The following is a 14,260-nucleotide window of genomic DNA, read 5'->3' as shown; positions in this document are numbered from 1 at the left end:
GAATCCTTAGGGAGCGCTGGGCCAATGAGCAACCCTATCTCAGAGAACACAGGTAGTATTTCAGAGGATGAGACCCAGACACACTCAGATCCATGGACATACACGCAAAGGGAAAAAAGGAGGGTTATTTCCCTTCCTCCCTCTCCTCTAGGGAGCAGAGGGAGGACTGAAAAGCAAAGCACACGCTACATGAGGACGGTGGCAATACAACCACATTGGCCAAACCACAGACGCCACAGCTTTCACTGAGTGACACCAACTATCTCAAAAATTGCTTGATTCTCAGAGAACTCAATGAATTAATATAAGGGGCAATTCTGGGCCTGGAGAGATGGCTCAGCCATTAAGAGCACTTGGCACTGGGTGAGGGGGCTGTCTGTAAAATGAAAAAACTATGCACTCTGGGGGGGTGGGGGGCATGACAAAACACAATGAGGCCACCTTTTGTCCTTTGCTCCCTGATATATATGGGATGCAATGTGAAGGGTCTTTGGAAGTGGATTTTTACCTGCCTGTGTCAGAACACCTGAGCTCATGACTCAGGCTTTTTTTAGTTAAAAAACGAAAAAAGGAAAAGAAAAGAAAAATCACACCAAAAGCCCATCTCCTACCCCTCGTGTGCTAAGCAGAAGTTTGAGGTAAGTTACTCAGCCAAGTTCGTCCCAAGTGGAACGCCCTCACCAATAGCTGCACAGAGAAAGCGGACACCCACCTCTGCAGCCTCCAGAATCTGCAGCACAAACCTCACATGACAGGTGCTGCAGAAGAGGGCTGGTCGTGGAGGACGGGGGCGGGGGACTGTAAGGTCTGCACGGGACATGAGTTACAGTGCTGTAGTAAAGGGCATCACCAGTCACCTTTCTCCCCTGAGACACTCCCAAAGACCAAGGGGATCAGAGACCTTCAGCCTTCATTGAGACCCTGAGGGGACAAGACTTTTTCCAAAGAACCAGGGTCACATCATCTTTAGTAGTCTTGAACTGCAAAATCTGAACATTCTCAGTGTCTCTGCCCACCAATTTTTCACACAGTATTGTCATAAGGTAATGACCAGGCATCTCTGATATCATATTACTTGTTTCTTTCTATTATTTACTAATACAGACTGTAAGATAATTGTAGTAGTCAGGGTTTCTATTGCTGTGAAGAGACACCATGACCACAGCAATTCTTTTATTTTTTTCTTTTTGTTTTTGAGACAGGGTTTCTCTAAGTTGTTTTGATGCCTGTCCTGGATCTTGCTCTGTAGACCAGGCTGGCCTTGAACTCACAGAGATCCGCCTGGCTCTGTCTCGCAAATGCTTGGATTAAAGGTGTGCACCACCACCACTACCACCTGGTATCACAGCAAATCTTATAAAGGAAAACATTTAATTGGGCTTGCTTACAGTTTCAGAGGTTTAGTCCACTGTCATCATGATATGACAAGGCAGCATGTAGACATGGTGCTAGAGAAAGAGCTGAGAATCCTACATCTTGACTCACAGGCAACAGGAAGAGGTCTGAGACACTGGGCATGGCTTGAGCATATATGAGACCTCAAAACCCGCCTCCACAGTAACACACTACTCTAACAAAATTATATCTACTCTAACAAAGCCACATCTCCTAATAGTGCCACTCTGCATGAGCTTATGAGAGCCAATTACATTCAAACTACCTCCATAATAGATTAAAAATAAAATCTAAAAACAAGAACTACTGCTGCTGTTCATTCCACATCTAAGACTGAATCTAAGTCATTTTGATATCAGACCAGAAACAAATACTCTGACACCAAGACAGGAAATGTCTTACCTTTATACAGGAACTAGTGGACGACACTAGCTCAGGTGAACCTAACTTTCTGAAATCAGGAGAGAAGGCACAGCACCGAAGTAGACAACCATCCCCAGCTACAGCCCCATAAACAACTCCAACACTTCAGAGGAGGTTAGATGCTCCTAGGTAATGCCTATAACGCTAAAGTCATACAGCACAATGAACTTAAAACCCCAGTGCATGTTAAAAAGACCACTTTGGCTCACCTATTGTTTTCCTATTACCATAATGCACACTTGGTAAACTGAGGTGTCGACAGACATTCAAGGAGCTGATAGGGAGGCAGGCATATAACACACAGATAAACAGAGAGGAAGCACTTCCATAGCAAGGAGGCGGAGCAAAGGAAGCAATCCTGAAGAATACACAGGAATGGAATGGCAATTACACTGTTTTGAACTGTAACAAGATATCTGATAGAGAACAAAATTCTGGATTCTACAACTAGAGGCAGAGCTCAAGAAATTAGCAAATGTGGTTTAAAAGTTTAAAAAAAGAATTTTTGAAGAAAAATAGAACTTCAGAGTAGGAGATATGTGGAGGAATTTATAAGGGCCAACCCTATTTTTAACTCCATGGAAGACAGAACATTCAGAAAATAATTAACAGAGCAGCACAAGAATTTAAATTTGCCAGGAACAGAAAGAGAGATACTTAAAAGCCCTAAAGGGACTATTTATGATATGAATAGTTTCTGTCCTGGGGGAGCTGAGAGAGTAAATAATTCCTTACAAGTGTAGTTCTGAAACAGCAAAATGAGATACCTAAGAACAAGTACAATTTGCTTAAAAATACTCTCTAATTTGAAAATAGACTTAGTAAGTGTGTGGGTAGTACAGATAAGTGCAATACACTGCTGCCAAGTGTGATGTGCACAGACATGACTCATATCCCTGAGGTTCCAGAAAAACCTAGAAAAACAGCAGCTGCTGCCACAGCAATGGCTCTTGATGATGGCCAGCTTCAGACAGGAACTAGATGCACAGAAGGGCCTCGCGTGTCTGTCTCCCACTCAGATGACAGCAGATCCCTGTAATATCAAGGACCAGAACCAGTCCAGGATTAGAATTTAAAAGTTTTTCTACTTTGTCCCAGTGAACCATAAAGAGGCAAGATTTTTTTTTTTAAATCCACCAAGGTCACTATGTCTTTAAGTAATCTTGAATTGCATGATCAGAACACAGCCAGTAGCTCTGTCCACTAACGTTTTTCTCGAGAAAGCGTTTTCTCACAGGTAGGTACCCGCACTTACCATTGCCCTTCATGTATATGACAGACTGGAATGTCCACAGGTCTTTCCAGTAACTCTACTGCTTAACGATCAATTCTTTAGTAAGCGTGCCAAAATTCTAAGTGCTTCTGTGTAAAGGACAACTTGTGTAACCATCTGCTGCCTCAAAATTGACAGGTGCTGCCATCTGAGTAAAGTGACAGGCAGATGTAAACAATAGGACACCCTTGTCAAAATGGACAAAGGAGAAGGTGGAGATGAAGACTGAGTATTAGGGATCCAGACTCAAGATAAGAGTAGCTGTAGACTTTTAAAGATAAGCAGGGTAGCTTAGCAGAGCGCCTTTGTCAATGAATTCCAGTAAAAACGTCATCATACAGGCACCAGCCTGGAAGGCAGGTGTGCACAGGTCCCACCTGTGGGTTAGGTGTATTTTGTACCTTTTAGCCCTGAACGGATGACAGTGGGGGACAAGTCATCATAGTTGTTCATTAAGCTGATGTCTCCCGAGGTGAAGCTGACAGTGAGCAGAGGCTTGATGTTCTGCACAGGGATGGGGTATGCCGCAGGACCATCTGTAGAAACACAGCGCGAGGGAAAGGCAGATAATGAACACAAACTTGATCCAGGTGTCCAAGGCTGCACTGTTGCACAGTGCCTGACTTAGTGACTTTTCTGTTGTCATGACAAAACACCATGACTAAAGCAACTTATAAAAGAAAATATTTAATATGGGGTTCATTGTTGCAGGGTGTCCATCAGCAGGCAAGCAGGCACAGTGCTGGAACAGTCACTGAGAGCTTGCATCTTTATGCATAAGTAAGAGGCAGAGAGAGCTAACTCAGAATGGAATGGCTTTTTTGAGCCTCAAATTCCATACCCAGTGACATACCTTCTCCAAGGCCATACCTCTTAATCCTTCCCAAACAGTTCCATCAACTGGAGACCAAGTATTCAAACCTATGAGCCTCTGGGGCCATTCTCATTCCAACCATCACAGTGCCCTGAAAGGTGTCTCCTAACAGATTCCAGTCTGGCCTGGGTGCCACTGAGTGAAACAAGCACTGAGGCACTCAGGAGTTGCACAGCAGGGCACGAGCATGGGATGGAGGATACGCAGTCCCAGAGGTAACCAAGGGTGACAGCCTGCGTGAGTTTATTAACATGTAAGTTAAAGCATTATGTGTTCCTTCAGATATCAAGAGTCAGTTGTTTCAATGGTGTGTAATATAAAGAATAGCGGGAAAGGGACAAAAATGTTGTCTTTACTGTGGGCCAATGCACAGAGCAAAAAGCTTCACCGAATGTTACAGGCAATAAGCAGCCAAGGCAGCCAGTATTAGTTTCTTAAGTTTTCAGAGAGGGCAGAGCCCAGATGTGATGCTTAAAGTACTTAACCATGTGTGGAGAACACAACCAGCAGAAGGCAACTCTGCTTGAAAAGGAGTGCTCTTGCACAAGAGGCCATGAACCAGCTCATCCACAGGCTACTTAACAAAGTAAAAGTTAGGCTGCAGAGAAGGCTCAGCAGAGCACTCACTGCTCTTCCAGAGGACCTGGCTTTGATTCCCAGCACCAACATGGTTGTTCACAACCATTCTTGTAACTTCAATACTGGGGATCTACTGCTCTCTTCTGGTTTCTGCAGGCACTGCACACATGTGGTGCATGGACACAGATGCAGGCAAAACCTCCATACATATTAAATAAATGAATTTATTTTTATTTTTATTTTTTTTTTGGTTTTTCGAGACAGGGTTTCTCTGTGTAGCTTTGCGCCTTTCCTGGAACTCACTTGGTAGTCCAGGCTGGCCTTGAACTCACAGAGATCCGCCTGGCTCTGCCTCCCGAGTGCTGGGATTAAAGGCGTGTGCCACCACCACCCAAATAAATGCATTTTTAACAGCTGGGTTTTTTTGGGGGGAGGTTGGTTTTATGAGACAAGGTTTCACTGTGGAGCCCTGGCTGTCTTGTAACTCATTCTATAGACCAGTCTGGCGTAACTCATTCTATAGACCAGTCTGGCCCTAAACTCAGAGAGAACTACCTGCTTCTGCCTCCTAAATACTGAGATTAAAGTTGTGTGCCACTATCACTTTGCAAACAAACAAACAAACAAAACAACTTTTTTTTTTAAAGTAAAAGCTTCTCTGAACAGTCAGATGATCAGAACTCTTCAGAAACTTCTGAAGGTGACACAGTCACACTGAACTCATCTCCAGGAGCCAGTCGGGTGGCCCACTGGACATTTCATCTGCTGGGTAACCCAGACCACACTCTTTTTCTTTACTCTAAGCCACTGCACCCTATTATCTCTGCACTCAAATACTGCTACATCTCAAATGTCAGGAAGAGCCTGTGGCCTCAGGTCAACTTAGACTTGCTTTGTAACCTAGCTCTTCACACCTCATTTCCTCTCCTAGTAAAATAAGGATGAGTAAAACTGGATCCCATTTACCAGACAGGATTTCTGTTTAAAGACAAGCTGACTGCATTTCATAGAAATTGACTTGACTATTCTGAGGCTGCAGAACTAACTATGACCAACATTTTCATCAAGGTTGTGTCCCATCAGGAAAGGGATAATTACCTCCTGAATGAATTTGGGGGTGCTTGAACACTCTCCTTCCTACAACCCAGTGATCCTGAAACCCTCCTGATAATTTGTTTTTTCACATGGGAAAAATTCCTAGGAAGCACCTGTCTCTGTGACAGGAACAGGAGACAAGTGCCAGGTGGACATTGATGACACCGGTCAAGCCCTTCACAGGACGGCATGCCTCATGATGGCAGAAAGATGAGAAACTATGCAAGGCTTCAACTCAAGGGTCCACAACAAAATCCATCGGGAACAGGAGCCTGTAGTTGTCCGACGGCCTTTTAAGCAAGGAGCTGTTGCTTTCCATTTCATAATCCACTGCTCTAAAGAAAGGACAGTGCAGGGATGGGATACTGGTGAAGAGCCAGTGCTGACGGAGGCAGAGGCTAGCAGGGTATGAAACGCTTCCTTCAACATGTTTCTTTCCTTTGATCTTTACACACACTACCAGAGGCAGAGGAGGCATGAGTTGGAAATTGTCCCCACCTCCAGTGAAAGCAGACAGAGTACAAACAAGGACATGGAGTACCAGCTCCAGTTGCTGGTCTCTGGAACAGTAGAATGAATCTTTCTTTTATACAACTGAAGCTAAGCTACTGGCTTTAAAATCGCTAGAGATGTGGCTATACCTCATATTAAATTATATTAATAGTACAGAACTTTTCATCTGCAATGCCCTTTATTCCTGCTAAGCAGCTAAGACCCACAAAACCCTAGGGACAGCAGGAGATATATGTCTCATTTTATGTCTAGGAAAACCTAAGCCTCTGGAGGGCAATCAACTCAACCAGTGATCTTGAGAAAAGGGTAACAGGGAAGCCTTGCATCAAGGAGAGAGAGTAGGCCAGTTCTGCTGCATTTCCCCAGGAAGTTAAGAGAAGTGTGTGTGTGAGTGTGTGAGTGTGTGTGTGTGTGTGTGTGTGTGTGTGTGTGTGTGTGTGTGTGTGTGTTGGACCTTCTTCTCTAAGTGGTGTCACTCTCTTTCAAATGCAGTGCAGTTAGGGCAGCAAGTTGCTTACCTTGGGGCGGGGAATAATCATCTGAGTCCGTGTCACTCTCACTGCTGTCCTCCACCAGGAAGATGGGATAATTCCAGGACATGCTGAGGATGCCATCGGACTCGTGCAAAAGGACATGGGCCAGCATTCTACCATGGCAGTCCATGACGATCACCTGTCCATCTGCTGTGCCGAACAACACCTGCAACCAAAGAACAGGGCCCTTGAACAAGCAGGAATAAATCTCAGTCTCAATTTGTTTCAGGAAGACAAAATACATGCACATCTGAAAAGATAAACCAATTAAAACTGAGGATGACAGGACAATGTCTTAGTTTCTTTTCTGTTGCTGTGATAAAATATTCCACAGAAGCAACATCAAAAGGTCTATTTTGGCTCAGTCCCAGGTGACAGTCCCCATAATGGGGAGTCACAGTGGCAGGAGCTTAAGGAGCTGCCCACACTGTTTCCACAATCAGGGACACAGAACAGTGCACATATGCACGGTCAGCTTGTTCTCCCATTTATACAGCCCAGGATCACAACCAAGAGTGGTGCAGCCCACAGTGAGTGGATCTTCCTACCTCAATTACTGTGATCAAGATAATCCCTCCCGAGCATGCTCAAAGGCTCTTCCCAGGTGATTCTAACCTGCTTTTGCCAAGTTGACAACGACACTAACCATCACAGCCATACTGCAAGAATTTTAGACCTCTTATACTGTGAGACTAGCAACATAATTACATTATGCTATTCAGACATTTTCAAATACCAGAAACACCTGCTTTACTGTTTTTGTTTCTTTTGACTTCTGTCTAAAAGAGAGCCGCTAAGAAAAGATATTTGATTTTCTGGAAAATAAAGATGCAGCAGAAATTCATTATTATAATTCTAATTTAAAGAAAATATTTATGTCTGACTGAAGAGAAAATACATCTGGTCATGTAAGCATGTTATTTTACCACATTTGGAAAACAAGATGCTCCTAAAATAACTTTTTAATTAAAAATTTTGAATGGCTTATAAAATAATAATGGGTTTCATTAATATAATCTCATACAAGTATATTTTTTCCTGAAACAGTTTTTAATCTTTATGTTTAGAATTTTTTTCACACGATAGTAACATTAATGAGTTAATAATTAATGCAGTGACACATGGAGGGTATTAACATATTCACTGAATGCTTACTCTGGTGCTAAGCATGATGCTAAACATATCATCACAGTAACGGAAACTTCTGGTTCATGCTGGAATGGACCCCAGAGGAGCCTGACATCTCAGTATGCTTAGGGCTACTCCTAAAAAGTTTTCTTTGATCCCCCAATGGATGTAGGTAAGCACACATCAGAGCTAGCAAAACTACAGAAGATTCTGCAGCTGTCAGCTCCTCACTGAGAGCAGCATGGGGCACCCCACATAGCAGCTACAAGGCATGCTGGACATAACTGTGTCACCAGCTAGACATCACAAGAGGAGCCTTGAGTCCCAGAAAGCCACTCACAGTGAGGAGTGCCACCACTGCCTCTGTGATAGTCTCTAGAGATCTTGCATCTGACACCATTACAAACTGTAATTTGTGCTCACTGTAGTTGGAAGTTTTCCTGTGTCCTGCCCAGTCCCACAGCTGCTTGGACCCAATTAAACACACAGGCTTACATTACTTACAAACTGTATGGTCTATGGCAGGCCTCTTGCTAGCTAGCTCTTATATCTTAAATTAACCCATTTCTAGTCATCTATGTTTTGCCACGTGTCCTGTGGCTTACCGGTCGGCTGGCGTGTTGCTTCTCCTTCAGTTGCGGCTGGTGTCTCCCCTGCTTTCTTCCTGTCTCTCTGGATTTCCTACCTGCCTCTAAGCTGCCTTGCTATAGGCCAAATGGCTTTATTTATCAACCAACCAGAGCAACAAATATTCACAGCATACAGAAAGATGTCCCACAGCACTTCTCCTTTTCTGTCTAAACAAAAGGAAGGTTTTAATTTTAACTTAGTAAAATTACATATAACAAAACAACTACAAATGGTATCCAGATATGGGGCAAGAATTTCCACTCAAAACCTGAGAAAGCTTTAAAAAAGGGTTCTAAAATGGAGCCATGAGCAGCTTCCTAGTTGTGTCTCTCAAGAAAGCTGTGATACAGAGACATCACAGCCTGCGGGCTTGAGCTACAGTATAGCAGGTTCACAGCATATGGGCTTGAGTACAGCATGGCGAATTCCTGCCACTGTACACAGTGGCGTATCGGGCCGCACAGCACACTGTGTGGTGGATTTAGCTTTTGCTAGCACACACACACACACACACACACACACAAAGTTTCTGGGCTACATGCTGCTGGATGGAAGCATAGACCCACTGCCTCTCAGAGTCGGCAGAGAGCATGGTTTCCCCAGAGCTGGCGGTAAATGTAGTTCTGCCATGCTGGAAAGCTGAGATGGTTAGAGCCAGCAGCCAAAGCTGCCATTTCAGTCCTAGTAATGCTGCAGTTTAAAGCAATAGATACACAATAAGGCAGATTCAGATGGAACAAGACTTTAAATGGTTTACAATGTGTGTAAAAATGTACATAGGCTTGAAAGAGAGAAGAAAATTAATATAAATAGTTATATAAACAAATAGTTTAAAAAAATAAAGTCTTTAAAGAAACAGTAAAGGTAGTATAAAAAATAAGCCATGTAAAGATGGATATTACACGGAGAATCTGGATTGTGTTGCATTTGACATTTTTAACTGCAGAAAGACATTTGATTGTAAAGGCAGCTCAGTTAAACCAATATGTATATTTTAAAGATATTTTGACTTCAAAATTTGGATCTAAGGATATATTGCTTTGGAAAGGAGGCTCTGCTTTTGTTTCCACAGGAAGCAAGAAGCTATGGATTTGTTTCAGGTTAAGATGAATCAGATTTGATCAAGCCAAACCTCCTGAACCTTAACAGACGGTACCTATCAACAAAGGTTATAGCTGATCTTCCCAGGACTTGACCATTATCTTGAATTTTCTCAGGATCCACATAAGACTACCAGTGCCCCCTATCAGCAGGAAGTAGTCTAGAACACTATGCCCACATTCCCAAAAAATGGATTATGGATGTTTGTCTTTGTTTAAGTTGTTGGTTACAAACTGTTATTGGTCATAGTCAATATCTTTCTAAAAGAAGAAAGGGGGATAAGATATGAAAATATAGGATATAGATATGATAGAATAAAAGGGTGGATTGCTGAACCTACTTTTAAAGAGTAACTTGTTTAAAATGTTTTATATTGGTATAGATTTTAGTTTTTTGATACAAATTTAAAGTTAATTTTGTTATTAGGTATGTATATTTCTATTCTTGTTTCAGCTCATTTAAAGAATAATGGATAATTAAGAAAATACATAGTAATAATTAGTCTTCTATGATAGTTAAACTTACAGTCATGTTAAGTTTTCTAGGTATACAGAGATATAATTCAATTAGGTAGATAATCTTCAAACACTTCAAAGACCTACAGAGTATGGCATTTAAAATGTTTTGAAAACTTAAGACTTTCCTGGACAATGAGACACGTCTTCTCCTTGGCAGCACCGATTTAATTCAGAGAGGAGGATGGGTGTCAAAGACCCATTTGGAGTTTATATTTTTCTTGGGAAAAATAGCCATTTGGGCAAGAAACTGTTCTTGCCTGGACTGCTTGACAAAATGTTGTATGGACTGGACATGCATGACCCACAGGAAAGTGACCACTGAACTCTGCAAAGTAAGATGGTCCTTCAGGTTCCTGTTTCACAGAGGAAACTGCCAGACATTCTACAGGACACAGGGGAAACTGACTGAGAGACTCTAGGCCTGTGGGCTGAAGAGGGATGCCCCAACATTACAGAGGAACTTTGGATGACTGTCAAGGCAGACAGCTGTCTCTGTCATTCTAGATTTTTGGAAGATGCTTACAATGCTCTTCCTGTTAACTTAGGTAACATTATATCCTTCTGGGGTCTTTGATGTAGTTGAAGACTAAATAGTTATAATTTTCCTTGGTTATGATAAGTTAGATATGAAACCTTAGACTCACAAATATAGAATAAATAGAATATTTTCTTTGATTTTGCCAAATATAAATAGACTAGATATTGTAACTGTAATTCTTGCTTGATAACCGTTTTGTTATATGTAATTTTCTATGTTAAAGCCTTCCTTTTCGATTAGACAGAAAAGGGGAAGTGTTGTGGAATGTCCTTCTGTATGCTGTGAATGTTTGTTGCTCTGATTTGTTGATAAATAAAATGCTGATTGGCCAGTAGCCAGGCAGGAAGTATAGGCGGGATAAGCAGACAAGGATAATTCTGGGAAGTAGAAGGCTAAATTAGGAGCCACCAGCCAGACACAAAGGAAGCAAGATGGCAAGGCAGAACTGAGAAAAGGTAGCAAGCCACATGGCTAAACATAAATAAGAATTATGGGTTAATTTAAATGTAAGAGCTAGTCAGTAATAAGCCTGAGCTAATGGCCATACAGTTCGTAATTAATATAAGCCTCTGTGTGTTTATTTGGGTTTGAGCGGCTGCAGACCGGGTGGGAAACAGGAAAACTTCCAACTATAGCTCACCATCTACTTCTCACTGTGACAAGCATACCAATCATCTGTATTTCACAGATACAAATGGCTTAGAAGAAACCATGCAACCTGATGAAGTCATGGATTGGTCAAACCTGGGCTATCTGACTGCAAGGGCTAGAATTCACACTCAGGACATATTTAGAGCTTTCTCATCCTGGCATCCTTTTGCTCTTGAGATTCAGGTGACACACATCTCTTCAGCTGACTCTACGATTATATCCCTGACATCTCACAGAGTCCGGGTACATAGTGGGCTCTTGGTGAATATTTTTTTTTATGAAACAAATGAATTAAAATTAAGGACAGGGGCATTTTTTTTTCTGAGACAGGGTTTCATTGTGTAGCCTTGACTGTTCTGGAACTTGCTCTGTAGACCAGGCTGTCCTCAGACTCACAGAGATCTGCCTTGCTTCTGCCTCCCAAATGCTGGGATTAAAGGCGTGCACCACCACTGCCTAGCCAACAGTGGCAATTTTAAGACATATGGGTAAATGATTAACTATAAGAGAAGATAAATTTCCCTTAAGAAGCAGTAAGTTTATGGAATTTGTATAGGTGCTTTAGAATAAACCAAACACTCATTAAATATTCTGTTTTGCTCTCATTTTTGAGACAGGATTTGTATAGCCCAGGCTAGATTCAAACTTGTGAGCCTGTTGCCTCACATTCTGAAGTTTTGTGAGACTAGGCATGGACTACCATGCCAAATAGTCCTTTAAACATTATCTATACTTTAATGAAAAAATTTCCCCCAGGGGTAATTGTAGTTGGAAGTTTTCCTGTGTCCTGGCTGGCCGTCGGTCAGGACCAATCTCTTCCATTCAAGTCTACCAAGTAAACACATAGAAGCTTAAATTAATTATAACTGCTCAGCCATTAGGCTCAGACTTTTTATTGACTAGCTCTTACACTTAAATTAACCCATAATTCTTATCTATGTTTATCCATGTGGCTTGGTATCTTTTTTTAGTTTTGTCATTATAGCTTGCTTTCTCTGTGTCTGGAAGGCAGCTCCTGACTCAGCCTTCCTCTTCTCAGAATTTTCCTTGTCTGTTTATCCCACCTATACTTTCTGTCTAGCTACTGGCCAATCAGCATTTTATTTATCAACCAATCAGAGCAACACATTCACAGCATGCAGAGGTACATCACCCATCATTAATGATGAATTCATCAGTGCATGCAGATTAAAGGTAAATAAGACAGAACTATTAGTAACAGAGAAATTCATCTTGGCTGCCAACAGAAAAACCCAACATCTGATGGCATGTCTACAGTACATTCAAGCAACATGGGCACAAAGACGGAATGTAAGAACACAGCTCAGACCTGCTGAATTCTCCACTCAAACAAGCAGGTGTTTAATGTACTTAATGAACAGTTTGCAACAACAAGCACAGAACATGTTTTCTTATACTTTCAACTGAGATGCATGTTTCCAAAGGAAAAAGGTATAGTAGGTCCCAAGCAACACTAATGCTATGGACAGTGCCTATGGAGGATATTTCTCTTCTTCGCTCCCAAATTCCCATGTGGCTTCCTGTGAAGTGAAGGGCCATTTGGGGACATAAGACTTATTGATGAAAACAACTCGCTAGCAGATGACAGCAATTCTTCAAAAGTACTCAGGACTAATGAATGACAATCCTGAAGAATTCCAAGCATCCTGACTATTGTGGGTTCTCATATGAAACTAGTATTCTCACTGGCACCTTCATCACCTCCTGTCTTTGCCATGTGACTATTCGTCTAGCCCCCTTCTGAGGACATGAATGTCAACGGACTGTTTATGTCTGCCAAATCCATATGCTAATAGCAATTTGAGATGAGGCCTACAGGAGGGGTAGGTCTAGATAATGTCCCAAGAATGGGGCCTTTGTGGTGAGAACAGGGATTGGTACCCCTCTAGAAGGAAGAGATACAAGCTGTATTTTCTCCCTCTCTCCCTCCAAGCATCAGAGAGATGCAATGTGAGTACCTGGGGTCAGCCATCTGCAATCTGAAAAAAGTCCTCACCAGTAATCAAACTGGCTGACATTTTATCTTGACCTCCTTAGAAATAGAAGGAATTGAAGTCTCTTTCTGCCAACTTGTTCACAGTACTTTGTTCTGGCAGCCTGAGCTGAAATCTGAAGGATGGGAACTTTGTATATCAGCATGTGTCTCCCCACGACCTGTTACTGTGCATTAAGCGAGGCAAAGTGTCTGCAAAGGGCAGGACACGCCTCTGCGTTTAGTGGCACTCAGTTTCTATTTTAGAGAATGAACAGAGAGCAGCTAGGAGAGCCGACATGTAAGTCTTTAAAATAAAGGACTGGCAATTTAATGAGTAACTGCTATTCAAGATCCACACCAAAGCAAGAGAGAACAAAACACCAGCTCCAAGAGCTCACTATGAATTCATTCCAACTATGTCTCCCACAGGAAGACCGTCCACTACTGAGACGGGCTGAAAGGGAAGGAACCCTCCCAGTCTAGCTGTCAGCGTGACTGAGAAAGCAGCTGCTTTGGAATAAGTATGTTACAGGTAACTGAAGAACACCAATACAGCATGAAGTCAGAGCTGAAAAACAACAATCTTATTACAAGTTCTTTTCACACCTGAACACTACAAATGAGAAAAAGCTTCTGGGAGGCAAGGACTTCAGGAAAACAAGACAATGTAATATTTATTAATACACATGTGGGAAGACATCAGTCTCTGGCCACAGTCCTAGCCAAGTAAGAAGTACAGCTGAGGCAAACTGGGGCTGGGGTTTCCTCCCCAGCACAGCAGCCTCTTCCAAGCTTCTCCTTGTCTTGCTGTTCAAGGTAAGGCCTAACTCTTTCTCTTAGAGACTACAATCATGCCAACAGCCTAACAAATCTCAGCTACAGTCAGTCCCATCCTAAGTCTCTCTCCTAGGCTCTGGAATAACATCTCCAACTGCCCACCTGCTATATTCCCCCGGAAGTGTCAAAAGCCCTTCCATGTTAGCATGTCCAAGGAGAAATGCATGTTCTTGCCT

At 42.3% G+C, this 14,260-nt stretch overlaps 1 protein-coding gene across 1 annotated transcript in view; it reads right to left on the bottom strand.

The window, feature by feature from the left end:
• Positions 1–14,260, bottom strand: part of Tulp4 (TUB like protein 4) — a 109,773-nt gene that overhangs the window by 32,271 nt on the left and 63,242 nt on the right. The window contains exons 4-5 of the mRNA XM_059272819.1: positions 6,671–6,851; positions 3,493–3,627 (exon numbers count right to left, since the gene is read on the bottom strand). Of these exons, the coding sequence (XP_059128802.1) occupies positions 3,493–3,627; positions 6,671–6,851 (316 nt within the window). The remainder of the gene's footprint in view (positions 1–3,492; positions 3,628–6,670; positions 6,852–14,260) is intronic.

Source organism: Peromyscus eremicus, chromosome 8b (assembly GCF_949786415.1).
Source record: "Peromyscus eremicus chromosome 8b, PerEre_H2_v1, whole genome shotgun sequence".
Lineage (NCBI taxonomy): Eukaryota > Metazoa > Chordata > Mammalia > Rodentia > Cricetidae > Peromyscus > Peromyscus eremicus.
The sequence above is the reverse complement of the archived record's forward strand: the minus strand, read 5'-3'. Positions and strand labels throughout refer to the sequence as shown.